Raw genomic sequence first — 16,647 nt, 5'->3', positions numbered from 1 at the left:
ATTTTATTATACCTACCAAAATGTATATTCACACGAGTGCGGATTGTTCTACCAATTTTGTAAAGTAATCAAAAATCTCGACTAGCATAATATATTTATATGCATGTAACAGATTTAAAATCAGGTCTCTTCTCATTAAAAGTTAACACCATGATAGAGTAAGAAACTAAAACTTAATACTTAAAGTCGTATTGAACTGCAAATGATGCATTGATCAAACATTGAATTAAGATTATGCATCATGATTATAGTACATCATGTATGCACTACATAATGATTAATTAATAAACATATCTTTCATCAAGACTAGTATGAGTAGTTAAACGATTGATCATGATAAATTCAGAAGAAATAAGATTATATTTTCCAATATAATTTGTCAATTTTTTTTCTATGGATTTTGGAAAAAAATGTACATATTAATTGCTCTCAAGCCAGTGCGATTGAATTTCAATAGTGAATAACGTACATTATTTCAAAAAGTATTCACTTTTTAGAAAATGTAATTTAAATATATTTTTATGTCGTCCTTTTTTTTAATCTTGTATTTACTAATTACTCAACATTTTATTCTACTTTTGATGGTTATCAATTATTACTTAATTTCATAATCCGAAGCATAAAATTTCACTAAACATATTTGCTACCTATAGATTTATATACGAATACCGAACGAACAGTTTTTTCATTGTAATAAACATTTCAACCTTACGTTAAGATTTTAAACACTAATTTTTGGAATTATCCAATAATATATGTTTGAATGTTTTACTAAAAGGTATAAAATAAAGATTTTAATCTTATACGTAAAATAAAATGAATATGCTAATTATAATATTAGAAAGATAATAAAAATGTGCCCTAATTATAATTTACAAAGAATGTTAAATAACTATTATGTGTTAAAATAATTGGGCATATAATGAATTATTTTTTTATTATTATTGTTATTATTAGAATTAAGGCTTCAACTACTATACTATACCTACAACATAACTGCGTGGGGAGAACGGTTGGTTGAAACACGTTTTTTGTATTTGTAGCATGAATTTGTTGCTAAAAACCTGAGCGGTCGCCCATCCAGGAGCTAGCAACACCGACCGGTACGCACACTCAAAGCGTTTCAGTAGTTAAGCGTACGACCGCATCACACAACGCTGCAAATGATATCAGTATCACAAAACAAATATATTTTTTCCGAAAAAAAATACTCTCCAGAACAAAAATACTCTTATAGGGAAAAATGAATGAGTAAAGGTCATACAAATTTAAAGATGACAATCAGTAGGTATATTATTAATAAGGGGTCGAAAATAGAGACAACAATAATACAAAATGAAACTTCTATTCTCTAAAGCCGATCCCTATCACAACTCGTGTATTCAAAATTCAAAGGTTAGATTAGGTTAGAGTGGGAGCGTTTAATTGCAAAGCATAATGGAGATTATATATTTTCCACTCGACGACTATGTCGGTGTTACACATCGGTTATCGCCGTTATCAGTAAAAGCGACACGAGTCAAAGGAATATCGTGTGGGAACAGAGACATTATCGTTAAGTAAATTTAACACGCAAGCATTAACGATTATGATGCTCACAGACTACACACTATACAGTCATGTGGGACCGGCATTAGAATTAAAATTTAGTGTGGATATCACATAATATTTGATGGTCTATGAATATTATGATCTACGAGCTGGTGCCTGTAAGTATGTTTTTGATACGATAAAATTATTATTGGGCAGTCAATAACTGAATGTAATGAATTGATATTACTAATTACTATTAATATCTACTCAGTTTATAAATGAGTTTTAACCCCCTCCCCCCACAAAAAAAAATAAAATAAAAAACACACACCTAAGAATACAATGAAAATCAACATTTAATAAGTTACTAAGATGCAATTAAAATTCAATATTTGGTATTAAGGAATTTTTTTAAATTAGCGTTCTGGTGGCTATATTGTGATAAACAGTTTCCACCCGCCATAGTTTTTTTTTCTAGTAAAAAAGAGGTATTTTTTAAAATGTATTTTACTTTTAATCTAATACTAATATATATATATATAATAATACAATCACGTTTTAATTTACAGGAAATACCATTTTCAATAGTACATAAGAAAAATATAAAATAATTCCGTAAATTATTGTTGATAGAGTATAATAAGCAACCATAATTCTGCAAAGCAAACATAAAATAATATATTATTATATGAGTTAAATAATATTGCAACACACGTTTATTTTACTAAATTGTATACTTATTATGTCTTAAATATTACCTTTGGTAGCGTTTATGACCGATTTTTGGATCTTCAGAGTCTTTTAAAATGTATTTTTTAATTCCAAGTATGGTGTTATGGAAATATTTCTCCCATTTTAAATTTGATATGTCTATGTTAAATAGTTTGTTATCCTCATCACTCTGTGACGATATGAGAGCTTTTAATTGTCTGTCGTCAAATTTAAAATTGCTGATAGCAAAATATCTCATATCGTTCATCATATCTTCCATTTTTTTGTATATTTTTGTTGCCCTGTTTTAAAAATATTATGTTTTTGTTACAGGTAAAAAGTTAAAGTACGTAGTATAAACAATCAAAACATGGATAGATAGTTAAAAGTTTTCACTCATTCAAAATATTATGGAAATTGTAAATTTGGGGAAAATACGTTTGGTCGCATTTACCCAAAACAAAACACTTTTGGGCGTAAATCCATAACACGTTTGGGTGTAATATTTCCCTTTATAATAATACGTTTGGGTGCATTTATTTCTTTGCATATATTAACATATTTTATTAAATCTAAGCCTATTAGCGTTACCCAGAAGACACCGAGGAGGTTGGCTCAATAGTCTTCCAAAAATATATATTTTTTTTTAAACCTTTTTTTATTTATCAATATTATTCTATACTATATATTATTTTCTATTAATTAATACATTTTTTTCCCCGCAAAACGTGGTCCTAATTTTTTAATGTAATTTAATATATTTTTTTCAACTTTATAAGTCTCAATACACTGCAACGATCATAAACTATCAACCGGCGAACAGAGACCAATATAATATTACATATTATCTATACTATAGTAGATAAATATCTATATAGCTATATTTGATGTGGTATTTTCCAATGATTAGGACATAGTCCACAGATCAAACGTTTAAGTACTAATTACATTAGATTACACAAGATTTTCAATTACTAGTGGCAATACCTATTGTGCCCAAAGGTGTCTTTATAAATGCGCTCAAACGTGTTAACAATTTTCAGGTAAATTATTTATACTGCGCCCAAACGGGTGGCAGTATTGTGCTTAACATTTCTCACCCGTTCTCGGTTTTTTGAACGGGAAAAAAAAAAGGTACCTATAAATTTATAACTGCCATGTATTGCAGTATAAAGAAGAGGGGCTTAATCTCTCTCGATATAATATTTAATATGTGTATTGTGTATACAGATGGTGCTTCAAAAAGGATGCTTATTTAAATTATATGACTTATTTTATTAATGTTGTATTGAATATAAATATAGGCATAGATCTTATTTTTTCTTCATTTTTATACCATGGACATAGACAAGTTGTAATTGACAAAGTGCAACGAAACCATCGCACTGCTAACCTAGAAATTCCCAAACCATGTAAACGCACTTGAGGGGAGGGGGCTGACGTAGGTACTCATTGTTTTTTCTCCATCTTAATTAGCCATTTGAAATTATATTATTTTAATTTATAACATTAAGTTATAACTGGTGGTACCTATAATATATCGTATACCATACCTATTCCTGTACATTAATTATTTAGATACATCAAAAATTATTCAAATTCCATGGAAAATAATAATAATAAATATTTTTGACAATTGTAAAACAAATCTTCGTTATAATTTAGGAGGATTTATCACCTCTCACCCCCCACACTCACACACAAAGTCACCTAAAATAAAAGAATACTAATAGCCAAGAAGTCAAATGTTTACAATTTAAATAAAATATACTATATTTACCTTGGTGTTTTCCCTGTAATGCACAAACAAATGTCAACTAGATATGCTGGTAAATAATGATATAAAAAAAAGAGTATAGTAAATAGTACTCTTGATTTTATTAATACCACGTTTGGTTTCCAAATCTGCAGCATAAAAACAAATTTAAACAACCAGGTAAGTGGATGTCGCTCTGCTGTAGGTACAGTAAGTTACAAATGTGGGTCACTGTAATATTTGGTATTAACTTTGAATTCAATGATATAACATTATCATTTTTACGAACAACGATTCTGAGCGGAGATGGTTTGTTAGTCTAGGATATCTTATCCTGTATTAATTATTTTGTTATGATTTCAAAAACAAAAAAAAAATAAAAATGTAGGTACCTATAAAAAAAACTATGTTTGTATAATTTTTAGATTTTTTTGTTACAGAATGAACTACGTATGTGAAACTTCGTTTTAAATTTTCAATTCTTAGGCCTTATACCTTAACCTATGATAAAAGCTGAACATTTTAATAGTGTTTAAAAAGACGTGATACCCGCATGTATTGTCTCCGTCTTACAAATGTGTAACATAGCAAATTTTACGCTCAGCAGAACACGTGTAGCTCTGTTAGTTTAAAATTTAGAGTGAATCGACTTCTAATAAAATTTAAAGGTAAAATTATTATATAGCTCCGAATGCTCAAAATCACCTACCACTCCCGCGAAATGCGCATTATGCTCTGGACCACACACAGCCTCCTACAAGGGTTGTCCCGTGTACAAAAATATTATCAAAAACCAAGCAAACCTCAAAGCAACAAAATATAATGAACTTCTCAAACATAAGAAACGTTCTCAGCCGATTCAACAAAAATCAAATTACTTAAATCCGAATACTGCTCCTACGCTCCCCTCTCTCCAAATGCCTCCTCATTTTCCCGAAGCTTCCTATGCCTCTATCACCAATTCCAATAATAGTTTATCACATAATAATTTCCCAAATAATAATTTGTTAGCTAAGTTTATCACAGAACTTTCCGCTCTAATAAATCCACTCATTTCCCTCCTCACCACTATTCTACAAAAACAGCTTACACCATAATCCAAGTTCCATTTCCCCCAATCAGCTCTTTATATATTATCATTATCAAATTAACTATGCATTCATCATAATTTACGATTCTATTTCATTACTCTTATATCATTAATTAATATTATATAAATTACCAAGACTCTTCTCAATGTATAATTTCTCTATTCTTATCTATACCATTGTAAATGTATACTTTTGTAACACCACACTGTCATTGTATCTATATCATGTACTTATATAATTGTCGAGCTATAATAGTTTTTACTGGAAGCTAATAAAAAAAAAATAAAAAAATATTATATAGACAACCCCTATAGACTTTTTATCACACTTACATTTTGAAGCGAGTTATAACTATTTTAAAATTATAAATAGTTTTTATTACCTAGGTAATTATCTATTGAAATGTATACCTGTTTTTCCGAATGAATATTTTTTTCCGATATAATGTCTACGATATAATTTAAACTCTGGCCATATGTCAAACGTGGTGCCATATGGTTTGGAACGTGATTGAATACTGGTATTGTAGGTTTTGAACTGATAAAATAAAAGCACAGATATTAAAAATTGTATGTGAAATATAATAATGACAAATAATTACCTAAATTAAACATTATTTTATCTGTCAAACAGTACATAATATAAATTCATTTTAAATTGGAAGAAGAATTTTAAAAGAAAACCTAGGAAGCTTAACTAATGTTAATGGTTTTTTTTTTTTTATGTTCAGGTTTATTGAAAATTAATAAGCAGAAATTTGATAGTTTTGACTAATTTAATACAGAAAAGATATACTTATAAAATTAAAAAGAAACAACTAGGCTTTTGGAGATGGATACGTGTTGTTGAAGTCAAATATTAAATAATTTTTTCGTACATTTTTTTATTCATTGAAAATTTAATTTACATATTTACGAATAATGTTGTATTAAAGTTTCAATATGTAATTTTTTTTCCTATATAAAAAAAAGATTCGTGTAACACCTCCAAGACGACGAATGTTATCTAGTTGAAGTAATGTGTAATATCCCCCAAAAAATACTCATAATATTATAAAATCATGGTTATTCATGAATCTTTCCTGTATTAAGTATATTTGTTTAAATTTTAAAACAACAAACTTAGTCTTGGTTAAATATGGGTATATTATATTACATTCAAATATCGAGTTTTTTTGTTCATTGATTTTACCGTTTTTTGGACGCATGATGAGCTGCAGTAATAATCATATTCGCTACGTTATCGGCCGGCATGATTATTGCTTGAACATTTGGATCCGCGTACACCACGTGTATAGCTCCCAAACCCACGCCCATACATAAACCAGGTACGCTTTTCATTGTGGTCACCCATCCACGTATTGGTTCTTCGTTAGTGAACGTCACTGTTGAAAACAAAATCAGAACATAATTAACTATAATGTTACTGTTGTATCTACAGAATACATATTATTGTGTTCAAAAATATGATTTTGGACAATCATATCAATTTCAAGCAATTATAACGATATTATAACAAACTATAACAAATAATAAACGTTCTACCAATTTTTACCATCCACTGCTTTATGTATTTATTTGTCAAATTCGATTTTACTAGAATCGCTTTATGTTATAAAATTTTGATAAATGTTCAGTCTTTCTACAAAATTCCTACACAACCTGCTAGCTGCAGGTAAGAGTTACATCGCTTTCGTATATTACAAGATGGCCCACAACTAGTAATCAGAAATATAATTATTTTAATAAGAAATAATAATATAATAACTATAATATCCACATCGAGGATTAGAAAAATTTGACACTCAGAACTTATTGCTATTTAACAAAAGATTAATCGAACCAAACTTATGATTTCCAATTCAACTTTTCGGCTATCAGTTGTACATTTTAGTGATGTCACACAGGATGATTCACCAAGTATGCTCACGCAGGTACCTAATGATGATATAAAAATATGGGTCTGCAGGTAGTTTAACCCATTTCTGCACAAATCAATCATTAAAAAAAAAAAAATAGGTGTATTGGTTTGGGTTCAAGTTGACACGGAAAAATGCTTAAAAAATATATCGATACCTACAATATATTTAGTTTTTGTGCCAAATATGGCTATGTATGAAATAATGGAATCGGATAATTTTCAAGTGAAATAAAGGAGAAAAACTAATTTGTGCTATATACATATATATATAGGTATATATATATATGTTATATAGTTACCAACGCACGGTCTAGCGATACATATTGGCATGTTTTGACCATATTGCTTTACGAGATTCTCTGCGACGCACTTTGACAACGTGTACGTGTTTGGCCACGCTCCTAAACATCTGAACAACATATAGATAATTTGGATTAAAACGATATCAAAACATGCAAAATATTATCAACTCGTATACCGTTGCAGGTAAATAGTATATTAATAAGTGAAAGGTCGGGACTTACTCGGGCGTTATCGAATTCAAGAGCGAATCGGACAAGTTTTCGACCAAATTGATCAAAACGTCACCTTGTATGTGACAATCGTAAATTATTTCTTCGGTAACCGATTGACTAGGGTTCACAAACGCAGTGGACACGTGCACAAACGACTATATAAATAAATAAAAAAGCGGGTAAGTCGTGGATGTCGCTCTGCTGTACAGTAGGTTACAAGTGGGTTACTGTAATGGATTCTGAGCGAAGAAAAACCGTCTTCTGTTTAGGATCTGTCTAGGATATATTAGAGATTCTTAAAATTTTCAAATCTTAAATTTAAAAAGAAAATTTTTCATGAATTTCTAGCTTAAAATAATTTGCGAATTTTCGTGATTTTTACGTATGTTATCAAAATTAAAATTTGAATGCTTGTAAAAAAAAAAAAATTGTGACTATGTATTTCTTTTATTTTTCAACTGCTATTGTAAAAATATGTTAGGAGCCTTGTATTGAATTTTCAAATCTTATAGATATAAAAGGAAAACTTTTTATGAATTTCTAGTGAAAAATAATTTACAAAGTTTCATGATTTTTACGTCTGTTGTCAAAATTCAAACTTTGAATGCTTGCAAATAAAAATTGTGCATATATTTTTATTTTATTTTTCACCTGCTATTGTAAAAATATGTTAGGAGCCTTAAATTAAATTTTCAAATCATATATTTGAAAAAAAAAATTTTTATGAATTTCTAGCTTAAAATAATTAAAGCCTTGTATTAAGCTTTTCTACCCAACAAATAAATTTTTATCGATATTTATATTAAAAAAAACCAAAAAAGTTGAAAAATTAAAATGTCAGTTTATAGCTCAAAACAAATTTAAATATTTTGAAAATTTTATCAAATATAGAAAATGCCTATATAAACATTCAGGGAAAATTTCAAGTATCTGCGGTCATTTGTTTTAGAGTTACACCAAAATAAGGAAATTGCTAAAAGTGAAAATCCAATGTTGTAAAAATTTAAATTTCAAATGCTCATAAAAATTTAATTTGAATCTCCGGTGAACTTTTTATTTGTGATAAAGATTGAAAAACTTGTAAGAAATCTTGTATTCAATTTTGAAATCTTAGATTTAAAAAGAAATTTTTTTATGAATTTCTAGCTTAAAATAATTTGAGAATTTTTGTGATTTTTACATATTTTGTCAAAATTCAAACTTTGAATGCTTATAAAAAAAAATATGTGACTATGAATTCATTTTATTTTTCAACTGCTATTGTAACAATATGTTAAGAGCCTTGTATTAAATTTTCAAGCTTTTCTGCCTAACAAACAAATTTTTATCGATATTAATTTTAAAAAAACTAATAATGATCGAAAATTTCAAATGCCTATGAATAGTTCAACTTGAGTCGAAAAATTTTGAAAATTGCACGGTGGATATAATATACTTATATAAACATTCGTTGAAAATTGCATGTATACCATAGGTCATTTGTTTTAAAGTTACATAAAAAACCAAAATCGATTTTGTCGAAAAATGAGTGTGCGTAAAATTTCCCGTTTTACCCTTAATTTTTAGTTTGTGTTTCTCGATTATTTAGAAAAGTATAAAGAATTTTAATACTTTTGATCCCCCCAAAGTACCAATTAGATTCACTTTCTGATCGAACGAGGTACTGAAGTCAAAAATCGAAGCATTTTTACTGCCCCAAAACGTGATGACACAAAAAAAAAAACTCACACATCATGATAAAATCAATACATTCATCGCTCCGCTCAGAATCTAAAACATCGATAATCTATCGTATGACGCTTGATTGTATACGACGAAGTGAATAATATAATAAATCGATTGAAAACTCTTCATAATTACTTTGAGCCTATGCATACGCCGAGCGATCAACAGCAAATCTCTGGTGGACCTAACGTTGACGAAAGTCGTGCGCTTAAGTGGTCCGTTGAGAGTGATCGTGGCGGCGCAATGAATGACGATATCCATGTTGGCGACTATAAACTCTTCGTCGGTAGCCGATAGGCCCAAATTAGGTTTCGCGCAATCGCCAGTGATGAGCAACACTTTTTCGATGAAATCCGGTTGTTCGTTCCACAGTCGGGTGAACAGCTAAAAAAACATCAATTTTAGCAACTTTCAAACACTTGCTCGTTTCGTGTCGTGCATATATATTAAACGAAAGCTATGACGACTAACTCACCGTGGCACTGAACATTTCGCGTAACCGAGTCTGCGGGTCTTTGTTTTTCTTCGGTCTGACTAGGAGGTACACCTTGTTCACCAAACATGATCTGGGGGGAAAAAAGGACGACTATGAATTTAAGAAAACTATGGCCGCGTGGTACACCATCATCTGCAGACGTTTATCTCTTGCAGGTAGTACCTATTATAGCTAGGCTATATCTATATAGTTAAAACTGCGTATATATAAGCAGAAATTACTTCATTGCAGGTGGTAGAAGTTCGGAAACAGTATTTCGCGATGGAATTATTTATGAATAATTATTAAATATTCTTCATTCGATCACCTCGCACTAAAATACATTTATTTACAAATTTGATTATTTTTGCATATTGTATCCCATACCAATTTTTTTTTCCCGTACACCGCTTATGTGCCTTGTGGTTAATCATTGTAGTATTGACGACTGCAGTGGTGTATATACATATTTTAAATGTGTAATAATCGTACATCTATTATAGTGGGAAATAAACAAGAGAAATTCATATATTTCGATTGTGTATTATTGCCTTAACCGTTAAAACCGTGTCATTTTTATAACTTCACAATTATTAAAGGCTAGGGAGAAAGCTCGTAAATTAAAATTTAAAAAACTAATAGTCAAAAAGATTTGGCGAATAAATGTAATTTATTATCGAATTTATCGTTGAATAATTGCATGATATTGAATGACGATGAGAAAACTGCACGTAGAACATTATATCGATCACGAGGACCGTTTTTTTCTTGTGACGTCATGCTATTAGAAATACCTAGTATTAGTACCTAGGCTATTTTTAAAAATCACCACCCAGAGTCGTGTTGCAGATATAAAATACAAAAGTGGCGTTTTTTTTTTTTAGTGAAAAAAATCAAAAAAAGACTGAAAACAGAAAAAGTTGTCCTCGACTAAATCCTAATAACTGTGCAATACACGATGCGCGTTTATTTTGTGATTTAAATACTTTTTACGACTAATTAAATAAACGCGTACGGTCTGTCGACACGATTCTAATATAGCTATTAAGTATATAATACCTATCAATTATCAAACGCTCACTTTTGAGGCACCCTTCGGCAACAATACGTAAATCCGGACATTGAAACAACGTAACATATTATTATTATTATAGATTATTAGACACCATTACCATTATCATATACATATATACAAATTAAGTTAAAGATTTTTCTTTAACGTTTCATACATATGTTTAGGTATACTCTCTCTCGAGTTATTAACTGTTTAGCCCCATTATTATATCCTCGTATCATCTATACGATATCTACAAAACTCATACCACGCGATTCAAAGAACGTGTGGATTGATTACATTTATTTACTAAAATTGTATTGCGAAATAAAATAAAAAAAATAATACATTTAGTATACCTAAGAAGTTTTTCGACTAGAACGTGTCCGATGAATCCAGTAGCACCAGTTACAAAAACGTTAGAACCTTTAAAAAATTGTTGTATTTCAGTAATCGATTCGCCATTACTTGTCATCGTTCTTTTTTTCTTGTCAATTTATAAAATAATAAATTTAACTTCTGTACACAAATCAGAAGAGAATGTCACAGACTTGAATTTCAAAAAAAAAAAAAAAAAATTGTTAAAAAAAACTATGGATAAGCACTTGCGGAATAAATGGTGGCTAATGTTCGGTCAATTAAGAATTAAAAAACTCATTCGGCGAATTAATATCACTGTCAATATTGTATAATATGATGATTTATTCTATTTTGATCGATTTTAATACTTCTCTTCGACCTTGAATTTTGTTACGCGTCGATCGTCACATTAGAATATACTTTTGAAGTACATATTAGTATACCTATATTTACACATGACACCACAAAGGTTGCTTACATGATACAAAATATGCAAATTTAATTTACTACCTACTTTAATTTGTACATGCGTGTAAGCACTATTTGAATTAACTTCCTCTATGTTTATGCATATTCACATGAATTTATGTTTTAATTTGTAAATCAGTTTCCAATACTAGCTGTACATATAAAATAATAAGCAAAAATATGCAGTATTAAAAGTCATTGGAACGGATGTATAATGAGATAAGAAGTGCCAAAAGTGTAAAAATGACTTATCATCAAGTCAGTAGCGAGTATGAAAAAAACGCCAAACATATAACAAAGAAATATTATAATTTTCACCAATATCAATATTATGTATATATTCTAAAATATTTAAAATCGCCCATAATCAGTATCAAGCAAAATTGTAATTATGACAATGAAATAATAATAATAATAACAATAAATATAAATTTACATAATAATAATTAAGAAAATGTGTAACACTGAGCGTCACGGTAGTTCACTATATATAATATGTAAATGCTCGCCACGAATAATTATTGTGGTCATGGTTTTTTATTCATTTATATTCTTCTAGCAAAACATTATTTTTCGGGACACTTCAATGACACATTATGTAACCTGCACTGGCAGTTTTTATTAAATATCTATGTTTTTGTTCATTTAACAAAATTCATAAAATACCTTTATTTGTGTAATAGTGTTTGTAAAATATTATAAGACAAAAATTATGTCACCCTCACTGTATTCCGGCGGTAAATTTGTCGATGCTTAGCATTTCTGAACAATATGATTAAAAATTGCAATTTTTAAAACGAAATTACAGATATCTGAAATGTTGGAGCTTTTAAGCGATACGATTGATTTTTTGCTTATCTCGTCCTGGAACTTATGTTCTTATCCCATTATGGAATAGTGTAAATACTATTTTTGTAAAAAAAAAATCAATCAACAGTTTGAAAATCCAGAAACAATTATTCTATTCAGTTGGCCAAAAGAGATATTTCACTATTAAAATGTTATCGAATGAACTTAAGTAAAACGAGCTATTTTTTTTCCAGTAATTTTTTTTTTTTTACGAAACTTGATCGTAATTTTAGATGTTCACACAAATGATTGTACAAATCTTATTAGATTATTAAAGTACCTATTATGCTGATTACAAAGATTAGATACATATATTTTATACTTGGTAATTCAAATCATAAAATGATACCTACATGGAGATCAAAAAAAAAAACATGCGAGCACTATTGTGAGGATGTCTTGGTCCAAGTACCATGTGTGGGTGGGTGTGTGTTGATGTCTGTTAAATAATCGTGCTCTTCCGTCAGGACATTATAGTCGTACTACCGAACACCAACAACAGAACAAATCGTGACCGACGACCATCTGCAAACACCCTATAATGTTTATAGGCTCATATTCTGTCTAGTAGGTTTTCGATTTTAACGGCCTCTTTCGTTATTAAAAATGTGACGTTAAAATAAAGTATTATAAGACTCCCATTCACGATATAGAGATTGTATTGTAACCAATGCACGTGAATAGCACCATGTACAATGATTTCCTGATTCAACATAATCATACATGGGTACTACTTATACTTAAAGACGATACATGGTAAATTTGCACTCTCAAATAAATTGCTTCCCGAATCTAAAAAGTTGACCATTTTTCACTTGAATTACCCGGTGAAATTGAATTGGCTCCTCAATACAGGTGGTAGTCAATATTTTACCCTTAATAAGTACCTTTGAATTGGCTCTCAAGAATTTACTATTGAATTGGCTTCCTGGGTACTATTTTTTTTTTTCAAAAATATATTGGTTACCAAAATTTTGTTAATATTTTAAAGTTAAAGAAAGGCATTATGCCCTGAGAGTAGTATAGCATATTGTTATAATGTATACATACTATAGATGTAATGATGTAATGTTGAATAATATTAGAGTAGTAATTTATTAAATTTTAATTATATTTCTATGCATATGATTAAGTATTATTGAAGTTCATTATATAATTATGTAATTCAATAAATATTTATAGGTATAAACATAATAATATAGGTCGTATATCCTGCGATATACTATATTTGAGTGCAAATTGCCAGGCTATATTAGGTCGACGTCTTAAAAGTAAATGAAAACCCCTAGTTGAATAATAATAGTTTACAGTTTAGGAAGCCAATTCAAATATACATTTTTCTGAAGCCAATTCAAGAGTCGAATTCTTATTTACTCAAAATCGAGAGCCAATTCAATAGGCCCTGAATTACCTTCGGGCGTTTTCGGTGGCAATTTGGACCATTTAGATCTAAGTACTCAAATTGCCGAATGTAGGAAAAAAAATCCACGGACAAAAAAACCACGGAAAAAAGCCAAGAAAAAAAATCCAGGGGACAAAAAGCCAAATTCCAATAATTAAATTATAAATATACATATAACAATTAACATTAAAGTATTAAATTAGGTATTATTTAAAAAATGTTTACACATTATTGGTCATATTGTACTCATATATTTATATATAATTATTAATAAACGGGTTATAGGTTATTATGTATTATATTCATAGTAATAAATATATTTTAGATTCTAAACAGCAATGGATGTATTGATTTTATTAAACAAAAAGTTTAAATTAAAAATATATATAAATTTATTTATTTCAAGAGAGCATGTATACTGCAACATGTACATTTAAAAAAGAATCACCCTGTACAAAGTATATACATTATACTTATACATATCTAGGGTGTAAGACATAAATCAATTGATTTCAAGATAATATCCACAAAATATTATATTATTTTTATTCAATGTGTATTATAATATTAACAATTTTATTTTTATATATGAATACGGATAATACAGTATGATCAACTGTGTTAAAAATTTTAGATTAATTAACATATAACCTGCGTATTAATAATTATATACAGAGTGATTCTTTTAAGTGGGTACACTAATTATATCGAAAAGTATTGACTTTTTCAAAATATTTTTTTACATGGTTTCAAGTTCTTAAAAACCCAACGTTTTTATTAAAAAATTATATTTTTAAATATTTTTTATCCTTATCATTTTTTAAGTTTTTACTTTTTTGAATGACAACCTAGAGTTTTAATTTCATATTCCAAAGCAGAATATTTTTCTAAGTATTTTGATATATAAAAATCGAATTTGGGGCTATAGTAGTTTATGAGTTATAGGTATTTAAAGTTTAGATTGGCAGAGTGGAGTGGTACGGGGTTACCCCGCAAAATATTTGTCCACTACTCCGCTTGTCTAAACTTTAAATACTTATAACAGTTATAACTCATAAACTGCTAGCCTCAAATTCGATTTCTATGTATCAAAATACTTAGAAAAATATTCTGGCATTCTGCTTTGGAATATGAAATTAAAACTCTATGTTGTCATTCAAAAAAGTAAAAAACTTAAAAAATGATAAGGATAAAAAATATTTAAAAATATAATTTTTTAATAAAAACGTTGTTTTTTTAACAACTTGAAACCATGTAAAAAATATTTTGAAAAAATTAAATACTTTTCGAGATAAATAGTGTACCCACTTTAAAGAATCACCCTGTATATAATATGACCCACCCAATGCTAAAAATTTTGAATAATACTTTAAATTAATTTTTTTTTTATATTTAATTATAATTTTTTTTTTTTATATTTGACCAATAATGTGTTAACAATTTTTAAATAATACCTAATTTAATACTTTAATTGTTATATGTATATTTGATTATTTTAATTTGACTTTTTTTTCTGTGGCTTATTTTTCCCATGGCTTTTTTTTCCGTGGATTTTTTTCCCTGGCTTTTTTTTCTGACTACCCAAATTTCCGCCCATAGCATACCTATAGTGTATTAATTATTTTTATTTAGGTACCTATATTGATTTATACTGTCGAGTCTCCATAACTCTGACCAAGATAACTCGATTTTTTTTTTGCCCCTTGAAGTATTTTAAGTTGTGTTTGAGGTAAATAACTCGAAAAATATATGAGCTGAGTTTATTCTTATTTCCCTTGAGATTCGAGTTATCAAGAATCGATTGTACTTCAACAATTTTATTTTGTAAAACTACCTATTACTTTATAAAAAAAAAAAATATCACTATAGATTCTTGTATTTATACTTCAGTCATATATTTAGAATATTTTTTAAAATATATTAGTTATAACCTGATCGTATACATATTTTAAAATGTGATATACACTGTTATAATTTAGGGAAAAAAATCATCTTTAAGTAAACCAAGTATATTTTTTATTTTTAAATTTATGCTAATTAGTAAAATTTTAAAATGTATGTTTTTGACAAGTGATTTGGAATAATAATCATTTTTTTATGGTTTTAATTGTATTTTATAACTAATTTATTACTTTATTAAAAAAAAAAAATGTTTAGTGTAGTATATTTACTCCAACCATCATATATATTTATTACTTTTAAAATATATTATAATATATACACCTTATATTTATACATAGGTACCAGTGATGTATTAAAAATTATAATATTGTATAATTATGTTTGAATAGGTACTTTGTCTAGAGTATTTAATGTGATTGTAAGTTGTATTAAAAAAAATTTAAAATGATTGTATTTTACTGCAACGAATTAACCTATATACCTACGTAATATTAGTTAATTTAGTTTATATTAATAAATACTAGGTACATATTATAATATTTTGTTTATCCTGTAAAATTACGCATGCAAACATAGGTATGGATCTATTTCGTATACTGCCTGACGTACCACCCGCAGACGACGACATCAGCTAAATATATATATTATACTATATAATTATTCATGTCGATTTTATTATACATTTTCATATATTGTACTTCAGAGTTTATATTTTAGAATCTGTTCATCAAAACACTATACAAATATACCAAGTGGCCAGTAACTGTCATAATTTTAAAACTAATCTTAACATAATATTAAGTTTACATTATGTTGTTTTATTTTTCTAAGAAATATTAACTAAGTACCTGCAAACCTACTTTTTAGTGATCATGGATACCAAACA

At 28.2% G+C, this 16,647-nt stretch overlaps 1 protein-coding gene across 1 annotated transcript; it reads right to left on the bottom strand.

Annotated features, from left to right (window-relative positions):
• Positions 1 to 1,871: 1,871 nt before the first annotated feature.
• On the bottom strand, positions 1,872 to 11,452 carry LOC107164177 (fatty acyl-CoA reductase wat-like). Its single transcript, XM_015511901.2, has 10 exons — positions 11,140 to 11,452; positions 9,727 to 9,817; positions 9,387 to 9,635; positions 7,536 to 7,681; positions 7,311 to 7,420; positions 6,283 to 6,475; positions 5,502 to 5,628; positions 4,025 to 4,149; positions 2,292 to 2,546; positions 1,872 to 2,188 (listed from the first exon to the last, which is right to left on the bottom strand). Exons 1-10 carry the CDS (start codon positions 11,253 to 11,255, stop codon positions 2,092 to 2,094), a joined length of 1,509 nt encoding a protein of 502 aa, XP_015367387.2. The 5' UTR covers positions 11,256 to 11,452; the 3' UTR covers positions 1,872 to 2,091.
• Between the last annotated feature and the right edge of the window lie 5,195 nt (positions 11,453 to 16,647).

Source organism: Diuraphis noxia, unplaced genomic scaffold (assembly GCF_037042655.1).
Source record: "Diuraphis noxia isolate RWA-SAM2 unplaced genomic scaffold, SU_Dnox_SAM2 contig0003, whole genome shotgun sequence".
In the NCBI taxonomy this organism is placed as follows: Eukaryota; Metazoa; Arthropoda; class Insecta; order Hemiptera; family Aphididae; genus Diuraphis; species Diuraphis noxia.
This window is presented reverse-complemented; position numbering and strand designations above follow the sequence as displayed.